The sequence below is a fragment of the Amborella trichopoda genome, chromosome 8 (genome assembly GCF_054954075.1).
Source record: "Amborella trichopoda isolate Santa Cruz 75 chromosome 8, AtrichopodaSantaCruz75HAP2 v2.0, whole genome shotgun sequence".
Classification (NCBI taxonomy): domain Eukaryota; kingdom Viridiplantae; phylum Streptophyta; class Magnoliopsida; order Amborellales; family Amborellaceae; genus Amborella; species Amborella trichopoda.
Genome location: NC_142343.1, coordinates 41,831,347 through 41,853,656, shown reverse-complemented (window position 1 = coordinate 41,853,656; position 22,310 = coordinate 41,831,347). Strand labels below are relative to the sequence as shown.

The following is a 22,310-nucleotide window of genomic DNA, read 5'->3' as shown; positions in this document are numbered from 1 at the left end:
GAATTATTGGCAGGGGTAGCCCCAATTTCTAAGGCACCTTACAGAATGGCACCTGCAGAACTTAAAAAACTTAAACAACAATTGGAAGAATTATTAGATAAAGGTTTTATTAGGCCCAGTGTGTCACCTTGGGGTGCTCCGGTATTGTTTGTTAAAAAGAAAGATGGGACCATGAGATTGTGTATCGATTATAGATAGTTGAACCAAGTGACAGTGAAAAATAAATTTACATTACCTAGAATTGATGATTTATTTGATCAATTATAAGGAACACAAGTGTTTTCAAAAATTGATCTTAGATCTGGATACCATCAACTTAAGATTAAAAGTAAAGATGTTCCCAAAACAACTTTCAGAATAAGGTATGGCCATTATGAATTTTTAGTCATGCCTTTTGGATTAACCATTGCACCGACTGCATTTATGGATTTGATGAATCGGGTCTTTAAGCCCTTTTTGGATAAATTTATTGTGGTATTCATCGATGATATTTTAATTTATTCCCAGAATCAGAAGGAACATGAGCAACATGTAAGAATGGTATTGTAAATATTAAGAGAAAAGAAATTGTATGTCAAACTTAGTAAATGTGAATTTTGGCTTGAACAAGTGACATTTTTAGGACATGTCATATCAAAGGAAGGTCTATCAGTTGATCCTTCAAAGGTTGAAGCTGTTGTTAATTGGAAACAACCAGGTAATGTGACTGAAGTTCGAAACTTTTTGGGATTGGCAGGATATTACAGAAAATTTGTCGAAGGATTTTCTCGAATCGCAACCCCATTGACTCGATTGACACAGAAAAATGTCAAATTTGAGTGGACAAGTGAATGTGAGGAGAGTTTTAAAGAACTAAAAGTTCGATTAACTTTAGCACCTATTTTAACTATTCCTGAGGGGAGTGGGAGATTTGTGATTTATAGTGATGATTTACATAAAGGCTTGGGCTGTGTATTAATGCAATATGGGAAAGTAGTGACATATGCATCCAGACAGTTGAAAGAATATGAAAAAAAATATCCAATTCATGACTTGGAACTCGCTGCAATAGTATTCGCTTTGAAAATGTGGAGGCATTATCTATATGGTGAGAAATTCGAAATATACACGGATCATAAGAGCTTGAAATACCTCTTCTCTCAGAAGGATTTAAATATGCGACAGATAAGATAGATGAATTTCTTAAAAGATTATGATTGTACAATCCATTATCATTCAGGAAAAGCTAACGTTGTGGCCGACGCCTTAAGTAGAAAATCTACAGGAGTCTTAGTTCATCTAATGATCTAAGAAATTAGATTGTTAGAGGAAATAGTGGATTGGGATCCGACTCTGTCCAATAATGGTGTGGTAAGTATGATTGCCAACATTAAGGCAGAACCCTGATTAATCCAACAGATTCGATCTGTACAAAAAGAAAGACCCTCGGCTTATAACAATTGTAGAAGAGGTGAAGCTGGGAAAGAGAGAAGAATCCTTTATATGTAGTGAGGATTTGCTAAGATTCAAAGATCGGGTTTGTGTCCCGCATGATGAGAGTGTGAAGAAAGCTATCTTGGAAGAAGCACATCACTCTCGTTATACGATACATCCCGAAAGTATTAAAATGTATCAGCACCTGAAGAAAACCTTTTGGTAGAATAATATGAAGAAAGAGGTAGCATTATTTGTGTCTAAGTGCCTAACATGCCAGCAAGTAAAAGCTAAGCATCAAAGGCCCATTGGGTTATTGCAGCCTTTACCCGTGCCAAAGTGGAAGCGGGAGCACATCTCTATGGATTTTATCTCTGGCTTGCCTAAAACAAATTCAGGACATGATAGCATTTACCGGCTGACCAAAGCTGCCCATTTTCTGCCGATTCGCACGACGTACACTTTGGATCGACTAGCCCAATTGTACATTAAGGAAATAGTGCGGTTGCATAGAGTTCCGATTAGTATTGTATCGGACAGGGATACTCGGTTTACTTCTAAATTTTGGGCTAGGCTACAGTCAGCCATGGGGACGAGACTCACCTTTAGCACTGCCTTTCACCCCCAAACTGATGGACAATCGGAGAGGACCATCCAAACCATAGAAGATATGCTGAGGGCCTGTGTCATTGACTTTACAGGAAGCTGGGATGACTATTTACCCCTGATTAAATTTGCTTATATGAATAGCTTCCAAGCCAGTATTCAGATGGCAACATACGAAGCCCTGTATGGAAGGAAATGCAGGTCACCCGTCTGTTGGGACGAGGTTGGTGAAAGAAAGCTTTTGGGGCCAAAAATTGTCTAGGTAACCACAGATAAGATAAAATTAATTTGAGAAAGGCTCAAGACAGCTCAGAGTCGGCAAAAGAGTTATGCCGATAACTGACGGAGAGATCTTGAATTTGAGGAAGGTGATCGAGTTTTCCTAAAGATCTCACCAATAAAAGGCATTATGAGATTCGGCAAGAAAGGAAAGCTGAGCCCACGTTATATCGGAGCATTTGAAATCCTGGAAAGAAGCAGAGGTGTCGCTTATAGACTTGCCTTACCACTCGAATTGGCAAACGTCCACAATGTCTTCCATGTATCATCATTACGAAAATATTAGCCCGACCCATCTCGTATCTTGAAATATGAACCTTTACCGATCAAGAAGGACCTACCCTTCATTGAGCAGCCAATTTTGATACTGGATAGAAGGGTACAAGTGTTGCACAACAAGGAGATTCCTTTGGTCCGTATATTATGACAGTACCATTTAAGATAGGAGTCGACTTGGGAACGAGGAGACGATATCAGAAAAATAAACCCCTATCTTTTTCAGTAATCAGGTACACAAATTTAGAGAACTAAATTTCTTTAAGGGGGGAAGAATGTAACAATCCTAAACTTTAAAAAAAATAAAATAAATACAAATAAATAAATAAGTCTTTATAGTGTGATGGTCCATATAAGTATTATGGTCCTTAAGGACCATCACCAATTTTGTTAACTTTTTCTTTTCCTTTTACCACGTCATTTAGTTGACGTGGGCCTTAAAGGTTTCACGTTTAATAGTATTGTCACACCTCATGTATGGGGTGGAGCTTAATAAGATAATATAATAATATGTCTTACGAATTTAAATAGGAGAGGTGAGGACTCCCACCCTAGAAAAGTTTTGAGATCTTTCTCTCTCTAGTTGAAACACAGTGAGCTCTTCTCTCAAGCCGAATTTTTATCGGAAACTTCCTCTCAAATATGTTAGGTAAGTATCTTCATTATCTTGAAAAATAATCCGTTCTTTTTAAAAATGAAATGAAATAATTACTTCTGCTTATTATCATGAATTTTAGGCGCGATAAATTTTATGCCTAAGCGACCTCATTATTTTGAAAAATAATCTTTTTAATAAAATTGTGATATTTTAACTATGTTAGAAATTTTAAATGCTGTAAACTCTTACAAATAAATTTATTTTTCCTGTCTAGTATTAGAGAATTTTAGATACTGTAAAATTATTAGAAATAAATATGATATTTCTGCTTTTAGTAAAATTGTGAGATTTCTTTCTACTGTTTTTGAATATTTAGACATTGTAAAATTCATGTGCAAATGACTGCCTTATTATTTGAAAACTGATATTTTTGCATTTGATTATAGCATTGTCTGTGAAATGTTTATTTGCGAATTGACATCCCATAAATTGTGATAATTCCGTATTCTTGAATTTCCATAAGAGTTTTTCTATACATATTAGATTGGCAATTATGCTAGAATGTCTTTACGAACTGCTACCTTTCTAAATTTGAGCCTAAAATATTTGACTGGTTATTTTTGAAATGTTATTGAAAGTGACTGTTATTAATGGTGTTAGTGAAATTCATATTAATAATTTCAGTGATATGTTGAGTACATGATATTGTTGCTTTCGAATGTTTAAAGAGATTTAAAAATACTTTAAGTATGCAAGTGGACTCATCCGGTTCGCCGGTGAGGTATAAGTGGATCTATCCGGTATGCTGGAAGGGATTAAGTGGACTCATCCGGTACGCCGGCGAGGTATAAGTGGACCTACAAGGATTAAGTGGACATATCTGGGACGCCGATAGGGATTAAGTTGACCAATCAGGACGCTGATGGAGTATAAGGATTTTATAAAAGGATTTTATAAAATCTTTTTATAAAAGGATTAAGTGGACATATCTGGGACGCCGATAGGGATTAAGTTGACCCATATATTTTTTAAAGCCCTTAAGATTTTATAAAAATATATGCAATCAGATCCTTTATTTTTAATATATGGATATCACAATCATTATTGACTATAAAATGCAGTAGTTCACATAAGCCATTAAATTGTGCATGAAATCCAAAAGCAAAATTTATCGAATATTGTGGCATTTCAATCTCTTAGATTTCTCTTCTAATAATAACATGTGATTGTGATATTCTCGTATTAAAAGTGAATGATCTTATAGTATACAATCCAATTTTACTAATGTTAGTACTTTTAGTTTGAAAAATATTTGTGTTTATTTCAAAACAATGGTTTTGTGGTTTTTCCCTAAGCCGTATTTGTAGAGAGAGTAAGTTGTGAGGTTTGAGTACTACATTGAAGAGGAGAGAGTTAAATGATCTATATTTAAGAATAGGTACTCATATACCTTATACTCTTCGTGCATAGTGAGAAAGACGGTAAATGTACAGAGCACGCGAAGTGTGGACGCAAAGGTGCTTGATGATGTACTTTACACGCTCGTACCAGCACATAAGGCGCCTTTCGCCCGAGCATGTGTGTGGGTCGGGCTCGTGGTTTGATATATTTTTACAAATATAGCTCGTATGGGGGATCCAATTTTTAAGCTTTTCAAGTTTTCATAGATCTGCTCGATCTACACTTTTTTTAAAGCTTTAAATTTTATAATTAAAGATGAAAATACATTTTAAGTCTATCATAAAGATTTTCAATATTGAAACCACATTTTTCCATACTTTTTGAAGGTGTGCTTTACTTTGATTGGCTCTATACAAGCTGCAACCACCATATCAATCCCTAGCCAAAACCACTATATCAGTCCCAACTTGATGGTACCTAACCACCTTATTTAGGCTCCTTCATTTACTACTCTCTAAATATAAAGATTGTTTCCTACAACACTTAAAGGGCAGGAAAGGATTCTGATATTTAAAGAGAAATAAATGCATAATTTTCCCCTGAAGTATTGCTTTAATTCTAAAATAATTGAAGAAAAAATGGAGATGAGTCCAGCCTCAGTTTTTATGAGTCAAAACATTTATTTTCTTGGTAATTCAATGAAGAATACGGGCCCCTACCTATTTTTTAAAGTAGTTAGGTTTTCAAAGGTGCTAGTTAGATTAGAGAGCGCGATGTGCAATCCAATGAGTCATAAAATTGATTGTTTGTATTTCACAACTCCTAAAATTTAAAGCATTAATGAGAATGAAACTCCCCTTATACATGAAATTGACCGGCCTAAATTGGGTCCCTCAAGCCAAGCCTTGGACTGGCTACGTTTGGTTTTGTCGACGTTTGCTTTTACTATGAGAGTTTATGAAGTGTTGAGTATTAAACTTAGGTCATGTTTGGATATACTCTTTACAACTGATAATTCACTATTCAAATAAGATTAACCTTGAAAATGAATAATATGATAGTTGTCTGCGTCCATTTTAAATAAGGGAAAAGTTTATATAAGGTTGCAACCTTAAAATGTAGAATCACATATGCGCCTAAAAAATCTATCGGAAATATTGTTTTAATGTTGAAAAACCTTCTAATCGATCGTCTCGACATAGAGATGTATGAATATGAAAAACAAAAAATTTTGAGTCTCAAAAATAGTGCATCTTGCAACACATTATCTAGACTGTTTATGTTCAAGATTTTCATATAGTTATAGATCTACTTGATTTTAACCATTTTTAAAATTTAAAATTTTATAATTAGATATGAAAATAGATTTTAAGATAATCCCCTAAGAATTTTTTACAACAAAATTACATGTTACGATAAAATTTTGAGTTGCGTTTTAATTGGATTGTTTAAGGTTGCAACCTTATAAAAACTACAAAGTAATGCACCTTGAATAGTGTCAAAAGATGCTATTTAAGTATTAGAAATCTTTGTGATGGCCCGCAAATTATTTTCGTGTGTAATTATAAAATTTAAAAGCAACTCATTTCTTTTACACTAAAAAACAAAAAACTCATTCTTCCTTCTTACATATCTAGACAGCAGACCCGTTCTCCACTCTCACATTTTCTCTCTAAAAACCCAATATAATCTGGCCTCCTTTAACAAAGATTGAATTAAAAGTTTAGAGAGAGAGAGAGCGTGTGAGAGGGGATAAAGAATGGATTGGCTTTTTAGACAAAATGTTAGTGGGAGGCATGATATGTTTGGTTTTAAAAAAAAAGATGCAAGAAGAAGAAACCATGGGAAAAAAATTTAAGAGAGGAGATGAAATGAAGCTTCTCTTTTATTTTTAAAAGAGGGCAAATCCCTCTATTTACCCTCTACAAAAAACATGGGAGGGCTAAAATCAAAGACAAAATTTAAAAGGCTTTTTTTTCCTTTCATAAAAAACCCAAACTAAAACAAAAAGACGTGAGTGCGAAACACGAAAACGAGCTGACGTGTCGAGAAGCCTTTGTCTTGAGTTGTCGAGCACCAACTTAACTTAGTTGAGAGAGTATTCGAAAAAACGGGCAAAAAGTATATAACGCTGTAATTTTACTTGAGGTAAAGTAATTATAAGCCGGGGTTCGAAAACTCGAACGAGCCGCAAGGGCCGGGCCTGAGTAGCCCATAAACCGGCCGGTTTAACCAGCTTAATTAAGCAGGTCCCAACGAGTTCAAAAAAGGTTAAAAAGTAAAAAAGAATATGAAATAGATCTTAAAAATATGAAAAATATATTCAAAGCTGGATTAAACTAAAGCTCATCGAAATGAAGTTGAGAAGTGGTGAAAAAATAAATATTTAATGATCAATTTGTATTCAAGCGTATTTTTGAAATTTTTCAAATAAGATAGAAAATGTACGATTAAGTATTCATGGCTAAAACACTTTTCAATCTTTGTCAAAATAATAAAAAACATATAAAACACATTACAATCCCTTATTTTTGGGGGTTTTATATTGTTTTTATTCTTTTTAGAATGCGAGGCCGAACCACCAAAATTTGCCAATGCCTGATTCTGGTTTAAGTAGCTAGTTTCCAAGTTGGGCCGGCTGAGTTCGCAAACACTGCTACAATCTACAACATCCATCTACAATACACACTGTGTAAAAAAACTACAACCTTGCTTCAACAAATAAGATTACCAAAAGTAAATAAAGGTGAAGAACAAAGAATCATTTATTACCATAGTGCATGAAAGTCGAGGGCAGAGAGAATACTACGCAATCCCTGATTTCAGTGTGCCTAGGGTAATTCACACTCAAATACGGACTTGATATAGAGTGTAAGCTTTGGAGTGCTTAGAGAAAGGGTAATGGGGCTCAAAGGTTCTAATACTATTCTCTCTCTCTCTCTCTATCTCTCTCTCCAGCCATTTTTAGCTAAGAGATTTGAAAAATGAGATGGCTTCAGAGGCCAGAGCTTTGCTCATTCTTTAGCAAGAATAATATAGTGTAGAGAACCTATTTTTTAAATTGGTAAATTTTGTACTATTTTTAAACTCTTAAGACCATATTAACCTAATAAATCCCCAAATCATAGACCACAATAGTCCATAATGTCTGCCATATGATCCAGAATCCTACAAAATGACCAGTTTTAGTAAAAAAATCATTAAAAATAACAAAACATCTTATTTTAACCCAAATTTTGGCAAGCAGCATCTTGGCAAACCCAAAATCCCCGTAGAACTGGAATTTTATAATTTTGGACAGATTTGGTGTGGGTGACGCTCCCAGTATCGCCTAGCCCATACTAACCCAAATTTTGCAAAATACCTCATTTTAGTAAAAAAACCATTAAAATAGCAATACATCTCATTTTCACCCAAAATTTGGCAAGCAGCATCACAAGAGCCCGTAGACCCCCCTAGAACTAGAATTTCTCAATTTTGGGCAGATTTGGTCTGGGGACGTTCCTAATGTTGTCCAACCTAGACTAACTCAAATCTTGCAGAATACCCTATTTTAGTAAAAAAAAACATTAAAAATAGCAAAACATCTCATTTTGACACAAATTTTGGCAGTGAGCATCACATGAGCCCGTAGATCCCCCCGTAACTTAAATCTACTAATTTTGAGCAGATTTGGTATGGGCGACACTCCCAGTGTCACCCAGACCTAACTGCCCCAAATTGATAGTTTCTGCATGTCAACACCTCCCAAATCATTTTAGGCCAAGTTCATTGAACCTAGACCAGGTTCAATGAACCTAGACCACTTTGGTCTAGGCAACACTACCAGTGTCAGTGTCGCCCAAGCCTTTGACTACCAAAACGACAATCCAAGATGGGAAATCTTCTGGTTATAGTATGTTACTCATTTCAGACGATTTTCAGCTTATAAAAATGTCATTTCAAGATCATTTTAGGTTAAACTCTTGAGATTCTTTGGACTCTAGAGACTCTTTAGACCTGATTAGCTCTTGTGCCCAAAAAACCTTAGAGATTATGAGACCTGAGAAAAATCTAGACCTAGGAAAACCCTAGCTTTAGAACACTTGCAGCTCTTAGATCAAGAAATCCATCCAACCAAGCCACGGGCTGGTCAAAACCTGAAAAGAGACAAAGATGACGCATGGCATAAACCCAGCTAGTCCTGACACAGGTGAGGCCTCGAAGCCTCTAGAGCCCCAAGCCAATTGGCCCGGTCTGGTACATTTTTACTCTTTTTTTTTTTATTATTAGAATTAAATCAGTTTTATTGGTTTTTAGATAGTATTTCATATTTCGGACAAATGCTGACTTTGCCACTGATATGAAAGTAGATTTTTCTCACTTCTGAGTAGATCTGACCTCAGATTAAAATTCGATTGTCCCCACTTTCTATCACACACTTTTTAAAATCACTTTATAGTACAGATCTAAGGGATTTTCTTATGAAAATCTCTCCGATTTGCATTGTAAACAAATAGAAAAAAGGCTTTTGTACTACATAACACATACAGACTTTTCTCCCACCTAACACCCCGGAAAATCTGGTTTCTCCTTTCTATTTCTTAAGCATGGAAGGCATTTATCATATGACTTTTCCAAACAAACAAACAAACTTTTTTTATGATGCTGACTTGGCCGTCCTTACTTCTTGCCCAGGCCCCATCTCCTATCAAATGATCAATGATCAATCAATGCACCAAGTAAAGGAAGTTTCCAAAAACAAAGATTTCATCTAAATCTAAGAGGAACAAGAAATACAAAGGTTTAAAACAAGAAAAAAAAGAGAAAAGATCTGTAGGAGTTTTTTGTTATTATTTTTTAAAAAAATATAAGAAAAATAAAGATATCATATAAAGGGTGTCGTTTGTATAAGGTGTCTACCTTAAATACTCTAAGTGGGCGCACCTCTAAATTATGCTAAAAGATGTAAATTTGGTCTTGAAAAAACTTTGTGACAACCTAAAGTTTTGTTTGGGGAAAATTTTACGTTACACCCTAATTTGGTGTGTGATTTCCCTATAGATCCTGAAATTTAAAAGATTTCTAAGGGCATTAATTTGGTCAGTTTTCTATCTTCTGACCCCTTAAATCGTTTTTATCTATGAAAAGTTCATTTTGAACAATTTGTTTGCCCTAAATTTCAAAACATGTAAAGACGCATACGTCCATCTCTCTACTCCAAACATACCCTCTCCCCCTCTCTCTCTCTCTCTCCTCTCTCCCCCAATCTGAGCTCCGCCCCATGCCCCCTTTCACTCTCTACCGCGAACCCTCTCTATCCCCATTTGAGCTTTGCGCCATACCCCTTTTCTCTCTACCCCAAGCCCTCTCTCTCCTCTCTCTCTCAGTCTCACTCCTCCCATTTGAACTCTGTGCCATACCCAAATCGTGCTCTTCCTTAAACGAATCCTGCTTTATTGAGCAACATGGTTTTGAGCCCTAAACCTAGTGATTCCAAAGAGAGAATCCTCCATGCCCATTGGGTTTAGATATCCAGGCTCGAGCTCCTCAGTGATTATTTCAAGACGTCAACCAGTCAATTCTGGAGAGAGAAGTTTCTAGGATTCATGATGTTGATATTTGGGAATTTTATGTAGCAAAGTGAGGCTCTATCTTGGGAAAATATGTTGCGACTAGCTCATCACTTTCAATAATTCAACCGAGTTGATGTCAAAGTTTAAAAGCCCTGATATGACACAGCACCTGTGTCCATGCGCCTTTCTCACACTGCAATCAGAAAGCTAAATTACTTTTGGATAGAGACTCTCATCATCCTTGAATAATGAATACATTGATGAAACATGGCCCAAATTGCTGAATGATGTTGAAAAATCTATATTAGAACGCTTGAATATGGTTTTGTGCAAAACACTAAAAAATGGTAGTTATTTCCATGGATGCAATGTGAGAAAGGAGCCGCTGAGAGGCTTGGTTGCGATTTTGTGCCAAGAGAGATATTGAGTAAAGAGAGGGTTTGGGGTAGACAGAAAGACGGGGGTATAGTGCAGAGCTCAAATTTACCAAGAGAGGGAAGTAGACAGAAAGATGGACGTGAACGTCGTTATAGGATATGTTTGGGACAAATAAGTTGTTTAAAACACTTTAGGGGCTTAAAAAATAGGGAATTGACAAAATTAATGGTGTTAGAAATGTTTCAAATATCAGGGTTCATAAAAAAATCGAATATAAAATTAGGATGCGCGGTGAAATTTTTCCCTGTTTTTTTTTTCCCTAATAGTGAAATTAAAGCTTTAAAAATAGTGCAAATTGAGTAGATAAATAAATACTTGAAAAAATCTTGAAAAATATCCCTCTTTTTCTTAACTTTATTTATTTATTAAATTCTATCTAGCCTAGCGTAGCCTGATCGGGCTAGGGCCGGGATTTTTCGAGGGCCCCTTTGGCATGTTTCATGTCGGGCATGGCTTGGCCACCCTGAAGGGGAATCGGGCCAGGCTAGGGTCAAGGCAAGCCCGACCCATTGCCCGCTCTAAATTTTGTTATTTATTTATTTCCTATAAACCTTATTCACAGAAAAATTAGGATCCATCTATACAACAATGCCACATCAATACAAAGATCAAAGAAAAGTTTTTGGCCAAAATACCCCAAAGTGTTTCATGGCATTATGGTTAATTTTTTTAAAAAAAATTCTTTTAACTTTATTTAGTACGTCCGACATAGATGGATGTGATTCTCATGCTCGAGAAAATTCCACTTGAATGATTAAAAAGGTTTTCGTCCACCCTTCAAGCACCTACATAATAACTCATAGTTCAATGTCCTTCGTGTGTTTTGCTTGTGTGATTTAGAGCCACTAATTTCAAACGAAACCTTATTTTCACTGATTCTTATTGTAAACGTAATATGCATTTCAAAAAAAATAATAATAATTTATCTACATCTAACGAATAATTAAAATAAAAAAGAGTTATGGTAGGGTGCTTATACAATAGAGTATTTTATAATTATAATCAATAAATTTTGGATATTTATATACCTTTGTTTTGTAATACATTATTTTTTTAGCAAATGTATTTTGGTCATTAAATGCACATTACCCACATAGAGTATTAATTGCCGTGTTCCATGTGGGTGATGTCACGCCCCATGAAGTTCTAATTTTTTGAGCTTAAAATTCTAATTTTTTTAACAACCATAATGTTCAAGCCGAGATGATCGTTGTAAAGGTTTCCTAATACTTAAAATTCTAATTTTGTGAGTTATGAGATAAGGCTTTACTTACCAATCATTTTTCTTACTTTTTTTTCATAAAGCCTAGGCTTTATTAAATCTCTTTCCATTGTAAAAGTACATATAAATTAACTTGCAAATTATGAACAGAGTATTCACAAGCTACTCTTCGAGCTTGTTATATACGTAATTGGGAGATGAGTAAAAGCATACCGACAAAATGGAAAAATAAAAGAACAAATTAGGTGGAACTTGCAAAGAATGTAGGTTAACAGTGAATCAATCAGTTAAATCTCACATTCCAATGCCTGGTATTAAAAAGCCAAGAATCTCTCTCTCTGGAACCATATGGATAAAATAGACCCATTGGGACCCTCAGCCCATCTTCAGACACGCTTGAATGGAATCACGGATTGTATACAATTCCTAATAAATAAATAAATAAATAAATAAATAAAAAAAAATATAAATATATATATATATATATATATATATATATATATATATATATATTAAAAGCCAAAATGGACAAGGCTTGTATGAGTTGGCCGACTTATCTATTTAAATGAGTCATTTTTCCAAAATCTATTTTCGAAATGCATTTTGGATTTAAACTTTGAGGAAATGATAATCTCAACAATGATAAGTAGTAACCCGAATTTAAAAACCAGTTTTTTGACATTTTTAATACTATCGATTTAAATTTTTATGACGCTACCATTTTCTAATCTACATCTCCAAGATGGATGTCACATGTGTCACGGGATGCTATTGTAAAAGTGTGTACCCTGATGCACAAATTACTTTTCTAATACAAATTAGGGTGAAGCGCACCGAACCATGAACCCCTACCCAGGGCCCAGGACCTATTCAAGATGAGCAAGTGGATGACATTGCCATTGATTGCACCCAAAATACGAAGATGGAGGAGGCTATTTTCCAAATGAACGTGTTTGCTCATTTTTCTACCTAAAACATATTTTAGATTTGAGGGACTAAATGAAACGAAGATTTCTATTTTAACTTCACAGTAAATGTACTCCTAAAACATATTTTGAACTTTATTCCATAGGTTTGAGGGACTGAAGATCCAATAATTGTGTGTGTGAGAGAAAGAGATTTAGTGTGGCAGGCCACAGTATCTAGAGTTTATTCTCATTAGGTCCGAAGTAAATATTCAAACTATGGCGCACCCGTAATGATGCCAAAAAAATGCAGCTCAAGTGCTAAGTATCCCATTGATGTTATGCAAACTTATGTTCATGTCTAATTATGAAAATGAAAGTTTCAAAACTACTGTAAATCAGGCAGATTTAAAAACACTTGGAAATGTAAACATCTTATATGACATATACCCACGAGCACAATTATGTATGAAAATCTTATACAAATTTCTTCTATATGAAAACCTAATACCCTATTGCAGATCTACAAACGCTTGAAAACTTTATATAAATTTCTTCCATACATTTACTGAGCTCTTCTTTATACATGATGTGTAGAAGAGCAGCAACATATACCTACGAGCACATCCAAAATATAAACATCTTATATGACATATATAGCACCCACCCACATAGATTGACAATGCTATTTTGAAATAATCAATACCAATCTAGAGACCTAGAGTTAAGATACTAAGGAGTCCTTGATTTCTTGAAAAGCTTCAGTAATGCAGCGACAAAGAGTTTCAGTGTCTACGTAACCTTTGGTCCCTGTTGCTCTTAAATTCACATGATCCATGTAACTCACAACGGATAGGAAAAGACTCTGCAAAGTTAGAAAAGCTTAATGATTAGTATAAGGGTTATTAAGAATTGTTTCAAGAACTCATTCTAACACTATGAGTGTGTTAGAAAGCTGAAAATTTCGGTATCAGATGTCCAATTTTCAAGAACAATGTAGAAGTTCTGCATTTATCAAACATATTTCTACACTGTTTTTCTGTTTAAAAAATTATGGTACCCATTGAAATGGGGGTGAACTCAAAATAAGTGTTCATACCAAAGGGATCCCCGTCACGAAGAAGGAGAAATCCTTGATGGGGTGGCCTTCAATTGCAATCTTTTCTTTTGGACCCACCATATTTGACAAAGCTAGAGTCGTGCTACTCATTGAATTGTAGAACGAAGAAGCCGCAACCTAAATCAATTAGGAATACATGAGATAATTAATAGGGCTTGTAAAGTATGAGACCGTTTATATTTCTTATAAGGAGGTCACAGTTGCTCCTAGTCATTGTATGTCAAATTGGATGGTTTTAGGGTGTGCACAAAGTTCAAGAATTTATTTCACCTTTTGAGTCTCGTCAATGAAATACTCACAACTACCTGATTTGAAATCTTATTGAATATAATGAATGTGACCTCCTTGCATTAAAAGTCAATGGTCACTCTATATTCTTTTCCTAATTAATAAGTAAAATTGCAAATGTTACTATTATTAGGTAGGCACCCCACTGTAAACTTTGGTCCAGTTCATGTTGGACCAAAAATAGGGGAAATCATCATGTGGCATTACCCACATATAAAGCCTATGTGATTCTTATCCCAACCACCTGGTATGAATGGACGACTATTATGACTCTGTGCCAATGCCATGGCTATCATTGTTTTACATTTATTTTTATTACACATCATCATTAACATGAAATTTGAGAGGTATCCACTCCTTTTAGTGGCGTTCCTAACAAAAATAAAAATATATTTATGATAAAATAAAATGGCCAAGATATCTCTGAAGGCGACAAGAATATATTGTTAAAATTTCATTATAGATAGTTTCTTTTTAGTTTTATTAGGTCAGGTGTGACTCCCTTGAGAAATGGAGGAATGTGGTAAATTTTTTCGATATAATTTGTACAAGAAATTAGAAATCAAATACTCTAACTTGTGATCCTCAGAAGCTAACTTGAAACATTATGAGTGAAGCTATTGCCAACCGTCCATTTGGATTGAGCTCAAGGCTAGGTGGCTAAGGTGGCAGAATTCCACAGTATGACATCTTGAGTTGACCACATGAGGGATATTCTTTCCCCATTGAGTTAAAAAAAAAAAAGCATATCCATTTTGATCAAACTAGAATCACAGTCTCTTGTATTTTACATGTGGATGGCACCCCTCCATGCAAAGGATATTGGTGCACTTAGTCAAAAAAGAATTGCAAAGCATGAAAGAAAAGTAAGAAATTCAACAAGAAGGGGAAGTGTGCGTTCTATGAAAGTGAGAGGAATTTACCTCTGGGTCTCTATACCTTGCTTTAAACACTAGAAACTTTCTACCTAGTAGGACTCCAAGTGATGACTTGGACCTTTTTGTAGAAGAACTTGCTTGCTTCACAAAGTAAGTTGGATCTTTGGGCATCCCAAAAGGAATTGGACGGAGAAAGAAATAGATGCGGTTTCCCCATGGTGCTTTTGAATTACTTGTGAACATCATTTCTGGCTTTTGCAGACCTTTATCTTCTCTTGCATTGAAAAACACCAAGGAAGTCACCTTCAACCCCTCTAAAATGACTGAGGGATCCTTGTATCTCTCATCTTCTAGAAGACCAAATAACACATTCAAATTACTTCAATACCTCATGAAATGCGTATTTTGTAACTGAATAGAAGATTTATGTAATAGGGAATCACTCACTTGATAGAGAGAGTTGTAGATATTTTTGAAGACCATAGGAAATGGCACCAAGTAAAACATCATTTACAGTCTACAAGAAAAATATTTGGATTGTTTAGAACCAAGGAAGAACACAAATAAAGCATCCTTTGGATATGTTAGGAGCAAAAATAAAGTGGGACGAAGCATAGATTACGAAATGAAATAAATTGCAATGCCATTCTCCATTAGGGGAATCACGAGATGTTGTTTTTTATTGGGTTATTCAGTGGGGAAGACAGGCCCCTACTATTTTTTTACAAATAGTTCAAGAGTTAATTTTTTTTAAAGTGTTAGTGGGATGATGTCAACTCCAATAGAAACTACAAAAAAAGTGTTAGTGGGATGATATCAACTGCAATAGAAACTACAATATAGTGACTAGAATGTGTGCGTGCTACCATCACAATCCCAGCCCCTTTCTTAATCACAAGAGGAGGGCTTACTATTTCTAGAGTTAAATGCCTGTTCGTGAATGAATCAACGTAAAACTTTATGTTTCCATATTAATTTGAATCAATGTTAAAGTCAGGTTGTTAACGGCCCGGGATGGCCCACAGGCCATTACGCTAAGTCCAATGTGTTGCACACTAGCGTAGAATGATAAGGCCCGTAGACCGGGAATGGGCCTGTTAGGCTCAAATAATATTCAGGCCAGACTACCACTTTCCTCGCCCAAAAATGTTTAATGTATTAGCTATTGTAAATATGTTTTGTTTCCCATATTTATATAGGTCCCAACCCCGGTGATCCAATTTTTTTTTTTTTTGTATAAACTAGGCTCGTTCTAATAAATTCAGGTTGGGTCTAGACTAGAACCCAACTTAAAGTTAGAGCATGGGTTTTCGCTACATTGTCTCAGGGCAGGCGCGAGCCAGAGTAGGCCTAGCCTTAACCTCACCCAATAGGTTGGGCCGAGTTTCCCCAAGTTGTGTATACGACTCGAGGATATTAAAGTAAATATTAAAAGAATTCACAAAAAATTCATAAAAAAATGCGGGACTGATTTATAACATTTTTGTGTATGATTTAAATGTTTTTGACAAATATTGGTGAACGTTTTTTTGCCGTAAATCCCTTTTTCATATTTTCATTTTATTGGATTTTTTAAAATGCCCCCAATTATAAATCTGTTTTTTGTTTAAATCCATTTTTCCAATACTTTTTTAAGCATATTTGAACTCCTTAATGTTGTTTTTTGCTTTATCTTGCTTTCAACACCGTTTTTTTTTCCTTTTCTTTTCTTCTTTCTTTTTCTTTTTTTATTTTATTTTATTTTTATTTTTTTATTTATTTATTAAAGGCTTTTCAGCCATGTGCAAGAGTCAGCCAAGTTCTCAGGACTGAGCCAATTAGCTTGCCTCATCCCCTTCCCGAGGCGAGCCTCATCACACTAAACTCACCTATTATAACGACGTCCAAATAGACTAGGAAAGAAGTGGAGGAGCATATACGTACCGCATTGAGCTTCTTGCCCACCATTTTGATCTCTTTTAGATCCATTGTTGCCTGAGATATGCGCACTGGAAGTTTCTCCACCCCTGGAGGACCCCTCATGGGAATGTTACTATCCTGCACCCACAATTTGCTCCTCGCCAAACCATCCACAACATCAATGGCTGAATACCAAGCCCCACTTACGAGTCCACCTATTCGGCTCGATACGCTGCTAAAAACGTTTCTGAAGTTCTTGAATTGGGCCTTCCCACTTGCACTAGATGAGGTAGGAAAAGAGATAGGCTTAGTCGGATCGTCTGCTCTCTTGGCAAGATCTAACAAGAAAGACATCATTGAGACACCATCTCCCACGGAATGGTGCACCTTAACAACTAGGGTTGCAGGTGAACAAGTAGTCTTCCAATTGAGAACATGAAACTCCCATAGAGGACGATCCATCGGAAGAGGTTTCAGGCTTACATCGCAGATGTATTGCTTTACATGTTGGTCATGTGTATCAGAGTCTCCATTAGGAGGCTTCGGGACAATGAAATGGTCATCTATGTTCAAATTCACCCTTTTCCACCTTAACTCTCCTCTGTCTTTCTCTACCTAGCAAGTGGAAATTGCCAACCTACATTAACAGGTAGTAATACAGAAGACTAATCTTGGAAAAGAAATAACTTGAAGTGGCTTTTTTTAAAACGGTAGTGGAGATACCCAACAAATCACAATACGATTTGACCAGCAAAAAGAACAAGAAAAGGGTAAATTATAACTGGTTGTTCGGTTCCAGTCGGTTGGCCGCATCTCAGGCCTAACCTGACCAACTAATATGGTCGGCTTAGCCTGAATACTAAATGGCCCAACCGATCACGCCCGAACCCAGCCAGAACCACTATATCAGTCCCTATTCCAACTGGGCGCAGCCTGACTAACTTATTTAGGCTCCTTGTTGTATTACTCTTTAGATATCAAGATTATTTCCTACTGCACTTAAAGTGTAGGAAAGATCCTGATATTTAAAGAGTACTAAATGGGTGGTTTTTTTCTTGTTTTAGTTTAATACTAGGGTTGGGGTTGTGGTCGTGGTGGTAGTATCACTTGTGCGTCAGCTAATATCTAAGTTTTCATTTTCACCTAACACATTAAAAAACTACTAATAATTTAAAAAACGGGTTGGGACTCATCATCCCCATTGAATGATCCAAAAAAAGTATTTCTTTAGCTCTAAAAATAATTTTTAGAAAAAATAGAGATGAATTACTCATAAAAAGTATTGCTTTAGTTCTAAAAATATTTGAAGAAAGAATTGAGATGAATCCAGCCTCAGTTGTCAAGAGAAAACATTATTTTTCTTTTTGGGTAATTCATTAAGGAATATAGACTCTTACCCGTTTTGTTTTTCTTTTATTTTTTATTTTTTTTAATTAGTTAGGTTTTCAAAAGCTGACAGCAAAATTGGAAATCACGATGTGCGACTAAAGTTCTGTAGTGGAGGTATGCAACCACCACGAACCCAACCCCTTTCCCATAAGTCATAACATTGAGTATATTTCATAACTTTTAACAATCAAATCATCAATGAGATTGAAACTCCCCTAATACATGAAATTGACCAGCGTGAATTGGGTCCCTCAAACAAAGCCCGGATTAGCAAGGTTTTGTTTTGTCGGGGTTTGCTTTTACTTTGAGAGTTTATGAAGTGTTGAGAATTAAACTTAGGGCATGTTTGGATATACTCTTTACTATTGATAATTGACTATTCAAATACAATTAATCCTGAAAATGAATTATCAGACAGTTGTCTATATTTATTTTAAATACGGTGTAGTTTGTATAAGGCGGAGGCTCTAAACAATCAAAGTAAGGCACACCTTAGATAGTGTCGAAAGATGTTATTTAACTACTGGAAATCTTTGTGATGGCCTGAAAATTTATTTTCGTCTCTAATTATAAAATTCAAAACTTCAAAATAGTGCAGATCGAGCATATCTATAAACACTTGATAATCTTGAAAATTAACTGTCCAAAAAGTACATTTTAGGATATACTATTTTCAAGACTTGAAATCCATTTTTTTCTCATGTTTATACATCTTGAGGTTGACATGATAGATTTGAGGTGCCTATTAATTTGATTGTTTAGGGTGTCACCCTTAGGTAAACACTTTCCTTTAAATAACTATGAGGTGTACTTATAGGCAGTTTTACAAACAAAATTATCTTTTTCAAAATTTGTCCTTACTTTATTCAAAGTAATTTGCTTAAAATCATATGTTCGAAATAACTAAAAAAGGCTAAAAATGTCCACAAACTACATAATTAAATAGTATTACATATAATACAGGGTACGTACCAAACAACTAATAAAATAAATAATTATTTCTATGCCATGTAAAGTTATAAAGGCCCTTTCCCTTTCTTTTCTTTTTTTTTGTTTTTGTGGTAAATCAGTGGGTAATACAAGTCCCTACCTGTTTTAGAAATAATTAGTGGTTTTCGAATGCGAGGGGAGTGGAAACCTAGACCAGCAACTAAAGCTCAGGTGGTGCTTCCAACATGACCTCAATCGCATACCGATAAAAGGGCCTTATTTCACTATTTTCTTGTGCAAAATGGTGGTAGAAAACATGGAACAATACCTTGAAACCAAGGTTAAAAGAAACTAATTGGTGACCTCAATCGGCCACCTAAAAAAGCTTGTCTGATCAGTGGATCGGCAACCTGGATTGGATTGGCTGGTTTTAGCCTCAAGATGATTTTTAAAAAAATCTCCAAAATAATATTTTTTGAGTTTTGAAAAAAAAATAGGGGTGTCACATTATGTGCTTTCATTATTTGTAAAAAAATATGTGAGTATTGAGACATTGTTTTCCTATTTGGATGTCTATATGATTATTAATTATAATTTAATATTATACTATTACATCAAAATTATTCAAAAAATATCAAAAAATACTTTCATATTACAAGATTAAAAAAATAATACTCCTTATAAAGTGAAATTAATATCACATCAAACATTTATTAATTCTCTTTACTCATTCAAAATTATCACAACCTAACTAACTATAATATTATACACTGAAATTATAATTATAATTAATATTTTATAATTTATAATTATTTTACTATACAAATAAGAATAAATTTAAAATATATATTATAATATCATCTAATTTAAAATTATTTTTCACAAATACAACAAAAAAATAATACATTATATAATTCATAATGAAATTAAATTAATAAATAAAATAAAGATTTGGTTATCAATGTATAATTATTAATTTTAGTATTATTATAAACACGATTAAAAAATTATTAGAAAACACTTCCATATCATATGATCAAAAATAAAACTAAAATTCCTTATAAGTTTCAATGTTATGACATTAAAAACAAGTATTCAAAAATTTATTTTTCCCTACAAAATGGAAAATAACGATATCAAAATTTAAAAACTTAAAAAATAAAAAATATTTTGGTTCACTCTAATAGAACAGGTACAGTGCTGCCCGACCCGGACAGTTCAGGGGAACCTTGCCATTCCCAATATATGGAGGGAGCCAAATCAGGCCATTTCGATCCAAATCGCCTAATTTTCAAACCTTCCTCGAAACAAATCGATTGTCTTTTGTTTTTTTTTTTTTGTTGAAGAAACAAGGTTCTCAAGAATACAATAGCACCAAGGGTTTTTTTTTTATGAATATTATTAAATGGACATTTGCGGAATGGTGGCAAAAGTTTACCATGTGTTTTGCCCGTGATATTATATAGACAATTTGTTTCAGTCGGACGACCAATATCAACATCCCCTTTTTCCAAAAGCTTTCGCCAACTGACTTGAGCATGAAAATATTTCAAATAGTGAAAAGACAAGCTTTTTAAATGAACTTCTTGACAAATTTTTTTTTTACTGTGCCTACTTCATTTTTTTTTCTCAGTTTACTTATCTTTTTCCCATGGATTCTTCCTCCTATTTGTCTATCCCTCTAAAAACCCAAATTTTTTAAGCTAATCCCTCGGTCACGCCCTAAAAATCCAAGTCATTTCTTTTACAATAAAAAAAGGTGCAGTTTGTATAGAGCCAAGGCCAATCAAAGTAAAGCACACCTTCAAATAGTATCAACAAATGTAGTTTTAATACTAGAAATCTTTGTGATAGCCTTATAATATATTTTCATTGTTAATTATAAAATTTAAACCTTAAAAAATAGCATGGAATGAGCAGATCTATGAAAGCTTGAAAATCTTAAAAATTGACGGTCCAAAAATGCATTACAATATGCACTATTTACAAAACTTAAAATCCATTTGTTTCTCATGTTCATGCATCTTGATATCGAGATGATCAATTTGATAATATTTGGACATCAAAACAACCTGTTCTAGTGAAATTTTTTATGTGTGCTCTAATTTGATTGTTTAGAGCCTCGCACTAATTCTTCACCTAACCAATTCTTCACTCTCACGTTCTCTCGAGACCCAACTATATTCTTGCCTCCTCTTCTAGTGAATTTTTGAAGTGTGTCTTTATTTGGTTGTTTAGGGTTTGATTCTTATATAAACTTTTTCTTTACTTCAAACACCCAAAGAAAAAATAAAAAATAAATAAACGTGAAACACAAAAACGAGCTTACGATTTCAAACACCTAGCCTTTGGCCTAAGTCGTCGGGCACCGACTTTAGTTAAGAGCGTATTCCAAACAATGGGCAAAAAGTTCACATAAGTCTGTAGTTTGACTCGTAGAGGTAAAATTACTAAAATCTACAACACTCTTAACTGCAATACATGAAACCGTACTTCTAAAAATAAAGTTCCCGCTTTGCAGAAAGGGCCCCTTTTTATTACCAAAATAAAGGACAGAGAATCAATAACTACCATAGTGCAGCAAAATCGAGGGTTGAGGCAATCCATGATTTGAGTGATCCATGATTTGAGTGTGTCTACATTGAAGGGTATTTCACTCTCAAATACGGATATGATATAGAGAGTAAGCTTTGGAGTGCTCAGAGAAAGGGTAATAGGGCTCAAAGGTTCTAATACTTCTCTCTCTGATTCTACACCCATTTTGAGCTAAAAGATTTTGAAAATGAGATGGCTTCAGATGCCAAAGCTTTGCTCCTTTTATAGCCAGAAGTAGACTGGGAAATGGCTTTTCTCGTCATAACTCGAAAAGACTTCTCACCCACCTTGCACCTAGGAATGAGAAAATCATGGAAAACGTTTCTCATACTACTTTTCCAAGCAAAAAAAACAAAGAAAAGATCTGTATGATGCTGATTTGTTTGGCTTCATGAGCAGGTCCCATCTGCCTATTCATTGTACAAACACTGGGCAAACACCTGGAAATGATCAATCCTTGCACAAAACTTCCTCTTGTTTTAATTTGATCATTTTTGGAAAGGAAAAGGAAGTTTCTA

The 22,310-nt window shown here is 34.7% G+C and overlaps 1 protein-coding gene across 3 annotated transcripts; it reads right to left on the bottom strand.

Annotated features, from left to right (window-relative positions):
* Positions 1-13,100: 13,100 nt before the first annotated feature.
* On the bottom strand, positions 13,101-21,986 carry LOC18433597 (wax ester synthase/diacylglycerol acyltransferase 11). 3 transcript variants are annotated; one of them, XM_011624779.3, is made up of 6 exons: positions 21,769-21,986; positions 16,903-17,493; positions 15,427-15,496; positions 15,025-15,329; positions 13,793-13,930; positions 13,101-13,558 (listed from the first exon to the last, which is right to left on the bottom strand). In XM_011624779.3, the coding sequence occupies exons 1-6, from the start codon at positions 21,955-21,957 to the stop codon at positions 13,418-13,420; spliced, it is 1,434 nt and encodes a 477-aa protein (XP_011623081.1). In that variant the 5' UTR covers positions 21,958-21,986; the 3' UTR covers positions 13,101-13,417. The 3 variants fall into 3 exon arrangements, with proteins under 3 accessions (XP_011623081.1, XP_020522522.1, XP_088731186.1); XM_020666863.2 differs by having other exon boundaries at positions 15,025-15,326; XM_088875060.1 differs by lacking the exons at positions 15,025-15,329; positions 15,427-15,496.
* Positions 21,987-22,310: the final 324 nt, after the last annotated feature.

Excerpts from the sequence above, each read along its gene's own strand:
- LOC18433597 (XM_011624779.3), bottom strand. The coding sequence starts at position 21,957 with ATGGGTGTAGAATCAGAGAGAGAAGTATTAGAACCTTTGAGCCCTATT. Across the intron at positions 13,931-15,024 it reads CAAGGTATAGAGACCCAGAG|GTTGCGGCTTCTTCGTTCTA; the intron begins GTAAATTCCTCT and ends TAATTGATTTAG. Across the intron at positions 13,559-13,792 it reads TCGTGACGGGGATCCCTTTG|AGTCTTTTCCTATCCGTTGT; the intron begins GTATGAACACTT and ends CTAACTTTGCAG.